Source organism: Camellia sinensis, chromosome 13 (assembly GCF_055761805.1).
Source record: "Camellia sinensis isolate YWXY chromosome 13, ASM5576180v1, whole genome shotgun sequence".
Taxonomy (NCBI): domain Eukaryota; kingdom Viridiplantae; phylum Streptophyta; class Magnoliopsida; order Ericales; family Theaceae; genus Camellia; species Camellia sinensis.
Window position 1 is genome coordinate 77,577,284 of NC_138973.1, and position 4,918 is coordinate 77,582,201.

The 4,918-nt window shown below is 38.9% G+C and overlaps 1 protein-coding gene across 1 annotated transcript; it reads left to right on the forward strand.

Moving 5' to 3' along the window:
• Positions 1-892: 892 nt before the first annotated feature.
• On the forward strand, positions 893-3,051 carry LOC145805501 (uncharacterized). Its single transcript, XM_082900648.1, has 2 exons — positions 893-2,091; positions 2,502-3,051. The coding sequence occupies exons 1-2, from the start codon at positions 893-895 to the stop codon at positions 3,049-3,051; spliced, it is 1,749 nt and encodes a 582-aa protein (XP_082756774.1).
• The last annotated feature ends 1,867 nt before the right edge of the window (positions 3,052-4,918 follow it).

A 4,918-nucleotide genomic window follows, 5' to 3' on the forward strand; every position in this document is an offset into this window, starting at 1 on the left:
GGCAATTGGTGATGAGTTGGAGAAGGAGAAGAGTTTGGGAGTTGACATGTGTACTACCTCTCAGAAGAAGGAAGTAGATTTGGCAGATAAAGATAGCCTCATGGCTATCTCTGTAATACAAGAGACGGCTAGTGGCTTGGGAATCATAAGTAATGGAGGTGTATGTATGACGAAGAAGACACTGTTGTTAGATTGCAACGGCCTCAATGATGATGGCAAAAGTCAAAGAGTCGATGGGCATGTGGTTACTTTAGGTTTTTTGAAAAGCTTGAGTAGGTCGGATCCCTCTCGGCCTAATGTAAATTTAGAAGTGTTTTTAGGCCTAGTTCAGATGGACAATTTAAATCACACCAGGTCTCAACCCAATCATGGCCTTAATGAAGTGGGCCTAGTAAGAACTATGAACCCAATCAACTCTGGGTTGCACAATTCAAGTGTACAGATTCCCTTATAACAACCAAAAGAGGTTGAATGTAAAAGCTCCAGGCTAGAGGCTGAAGTCAGTAAAGCAAAGAAGGTCAAAGGCAATCTTCATTCAGCAAAGAAAAACCCTAGGAAAGCTTCAAGGAGAGTCAAAGCCATGGAAATTGGAGGTAACTGAATCAAAAAGGATGCCTTATTCAGAGCTACGATTCAGGCACTATTTGACTTAATCTCTTTAACTAGCAATTCAAGTAAAGGAAGGCATCTCCTAAATGAAGCACAAGCAACCCTACGAATTGGGAAACTTCTTGGATTAAATTGTGAAGGAAATGAGAATGAAGTAATAGAGAAGATAATGGAGCTTGAAAACCAGGATTTGGTGAGAAGGGAGCAGTTAGATGCTGCTAAGTAGTCCTAATTTGTAGGATATGGTGGTTTGGGAGTCTTATCTAGTGTTCTAATGAAGTTAATGTCATGGAATGTCAAAGGATTAGGGAAACCTGAGAAAATGAGGAAATTAAAGGAGATAATTAGAATAAGAAAAGTGGACTTTGTATTAATTCAAGAAACAAAAAAAGCAGAGATGTTAGAATTATTTGTCAGATCATTATGGCCTGGGAATCAGATGGAGTTCACGGTTGTGGACGCAATAGGGAATACGGGTGGTCTGCTGTGTATTTGGAAACCAGAGGTTTTCACTTTGTCTGCTTGTTGCTGTCGTAAGAATTTCATCTTATTTTTGGGTACCACTTCTTCAAACTTCATTTGTAACATTGTGAATGTTTATGCTTCCAATGATATGTTGAAAATGAGGCATCTGTGGGAAACATTCACTAATCTTAAAAGCTCTTTTATCCATCCATGGTGCATTGAGGGAGACTTCAATGAAGTCAGAATTATTAGGGAAATGAAGGGTTTTGTTAGGAGGGATGTTGGGATAAAGGATTTTGGGGATTTCATTGAAAAGATTCAACAGGTGGATTTACCAATTCTGGGAAGAAAATACACTTGGGGCAGTTCTCAGGACGGATTTAGGTGGAGTAGAATTGATAGGTTTATCCTTAACCCTAAAAGGCTTAAATTATTTAGGTTCAAACTTTGGGGCTTGCCCAGAACCTTGTCTGATCATTGTCCTATTCTACTAATGGAAGATGACAGAGATTGGAACCTAGACCCTTTAGGTTCATCAAGGCTTGGACCAAGGACACCAACTTCTTTCAGACAGTCAAGCAAAATTGGGAGAACTCAAGTTCGAAGGGCTTCCCTAAAACGTTTTCTGAAAAACTGGAACAAGGAAGTATTTGGCAATATCAATGAAAAACTTAAAGAGAAAGAAGTTGAACTTCACTCATGGGATTTGATAGATAAGGATAGACCACTCCATGTTGATGAATATGATCAAATAAAGGAGTTATTGGGGGAAGTATGGAAATTGAGAAGATTTGAGGAAAGGCTATGGCTTCAGAAATCTAGGCTCAGTTGGGCATTGAAAGGTGACAAGAACACCAGGTTCTTCTCTATTATTGCCACAAGCAGACAAAATAGAAACTCACTTGACTCAATAGAAGTTAATGGGGTTTCAGTAGTGCAACCTGGAGAAGTTAAAAATGCAATGGTGAACCATTTCAAAAATCTATATGCAGAGCATTTGAAAATTAGGCCTAAACTGTGAGGGTAGTTTAATTCTATTAACACTCTTAGCAATGCATCTACCATGCTGGAAAATGTATTCACTGAAGATGAAGTTTGGGCTGCCATCAAAGACTATGATGGGAACAAAGCCCGAGGCCCTGACGGCTTCAATCTATCATGTTTTCAAAAGTGTTGGAAAATTATGAAACGTGACATTCTGAAATTTATGTTGGAGTTCCATGAGAATGGAATTCTAGCTAGGAGCCTCAATTGCTCATTTGTAAGTCTTATCCCAAAAAAAGAAAACCCCTTGTCTCTATCCGATTTCAGACCCATTAGTTTGATTAGCTCTGTCTACAACATCCTTTCCAAGGTCCTATCAAATAGATTGAAGCTTGTTTTGCCTAGCATAGTAAGTGAAGGACAGTCTGCATTCCTGGGGGCAGGAGTATATTGGATGGAGTGCTCATTGCTAATGAGATTTTAGATTGGTGGAAAAAATCAAATAAACAAGAGGTGATCATCAAGCGTGATTTCGAAAAAGCCTTTGATACTGTAAATTGTGAGTTCCTTTTTGATTTGTTGATCAAGTTTGGGTTTGGTTCAAAATGGTTGGGCTGGATGAAATCATGTTTAACAACTGCTAGCATTTCCGTTCTTGTCAATGGCTCACCTACAGATGAAATTCAACCAGAAAGAGGGCTTAGACAGGCTGATCCACTCTCACCCTTCCTTTTCAATATTGTTGAAGAGGGGTTGAATCTGCTTCTAACAAGAGCTAAGGATCTGGGCCTAATTAAAGGGGCTATTTTTGGACCCAATGGCTTGCATTTCACTCACATTCGATTTGCTAATGACACCATCCTCTTTTGTAAGGTTGATTTACTGGAGATCACAACCTTGAAGAGAATACTTAGGTGTTTTGAAATTATGTCAGGCCTAAAAATAATTTCCACAAGAGTACAGTTTGTGGTATTGGTGTCTCTGAGACTTTAACCAATGACTTTTCGTCAAAATTGAATTGCCTCAATCAGAAGCTACCTTTGAAGTATCTTGGGCTTCCACTTGGTGCCAATCCTAGAAGGAAAGCCACTTGGAAACCAGTTTTGGACAAATTCAAGGGCAAACTCTCTGGCTAGAAGAAGAGACTTTTATTATTTACTAGTAGACTCACCCTCATCAAATCCACTCTATCTAGCCTCCCAATTTTCTACATTTCCTTGTTTAAAATGCCAAAGTGTGTAATCAAAGAGGTGGATAAAATTCAAGCTTCTTTCTTGTGGGGGAGACTCAGATGTCAAAAGAAAGGTTCACCTGATCAGTTGGAAGGATGTTTCAATGACAAAGAAGCAAGGAGGATTAGGTGTAAGAAATTTGGGTCAAGTCAATGTTTGCTTACTTGCTAAATGGTGGTGGAGGTTCTGCAATGAAAATTAATTTTGCAGCAAGTATAGCTCCAGATCAGGTAGTGGGTTCCATTCTCATGGCAATATTACTAATTATTCTTGGATTTAGAAGGACATCATGGGCCTTGCTTTAGAAAATCCTATTTTATTCAATTTCTTCCTGATTAACTCAGAATTAGTTATTGATAATGGGGCCAGCATATCTTTCTGGAAGGATATTTGGGTGGGGATTGACTGCCTTCAATCTCAATTTCCTATACTATTAGCCTTTCTTCTGATAAGGATGGATCTCTGAAAGACTTTATTGGTAGGAAAATTAGCTATTCCAACTAGAATCTCAGGTTTAGGAGACCCCTATTAGCTTGGGGAAATGAAGAAGTCCATAATTTGCAAGTTTTACTGGGTGATGGGCCACCATTAAGGCATGGGGTGAAGGATAGCATGAGATGTAAAGCTTTATCTCAGGGTGTCTTCAAAGCAAAGGATTTATTCTGCTGATGGCAGTCCAACAGAGGGCCGAATTTGTCTATGCCCAAATTCATTTGGAATAACATCTCACCACCAAAAGTCCAATTCTTCTCATGGCTCGTTTGGAAAGGTAGAGTAAAAACATCTATTTTCCTTCATTATATTGGTGTTCTTAGAGAGGAGGATGTCACTCAGTGTATCTTTTGCAAAGCTGAACCTGAGTCCGTCAATCATGTTTTTCTTCTTTGTCCCTTTAGCTAGAAAATTTGGTTTGATATCATTGATTGGTGGCGTCTATTTTGGGTTTGCCCAGGCTCTGTTGTGGATTTGTTTGATTGGTGGCTTGGCATAAAAATTAGGAAGAAAGAATTACAGGTTTGGAATGCCATCCCACTTGCTGTTGTGTGGTCAATTTGGAAGCTCAGGAATTATTGGGTGTTCAAGAGTGCCTAGCCCAACTTCTTGGAGATCATTGAGTTTATCAAGGTTAGAATTGCAGTTTGGTTGAAGAGCCACTCTTTTGGTAATTTATATTCCATCCATGATTTTGTTTCCAACCTAAACCAAATTAGGCTGCGTATTTGATGGTCATGGTTAGCTGCTGTTGGTAGCTCATTGGCTTGGTGTTGGTGCAAAGGCACATCTGCTCTGTTATGTTGATTGTTGTTACTGCTGTTTTTACACTGCTGATGTATTGTTCCTCATTTTTTCTTTCTTCGTTTGCTTTTGATTGGTTTCTCATCAATCTTGCGTCAAGTGCTAGCAAATGATTGTGCTTCCTTTGCGGTGCCAACCTAGTTGGGATTGTTGAGGTTAGCTTTGATACTCAGTGCTCTTCCCTGCTTTGTTGATGTATTTTGCATATATGTTGTTTTTTTCATCAATAAAGCTTTTTTTGTTGATAAAAAAAAATGTTTGAATCAAGAGTAGGTTCATTATTTGGCTCACCCTGAAACATTTTTAACTGCTATCATATATTGCTATTATAT

Bases quoted from the DNA above. Each gene is read 5' to 3' on its own strand.
- LOC145805501 (XM_082900648.1), top strand. From the start codon at position 893: ATGTCATGGAATGTCAAAGGATTAGGGAAACCTGAGAAAATGAGGAAA. The intron at 2,092-2,501 runs GTGAGGGTAGTT...TCCTGGGGGCAG, and splicing joins TTGAAAATTAGGCCTAAACT to GAGTATATTGGATGGAGTGC.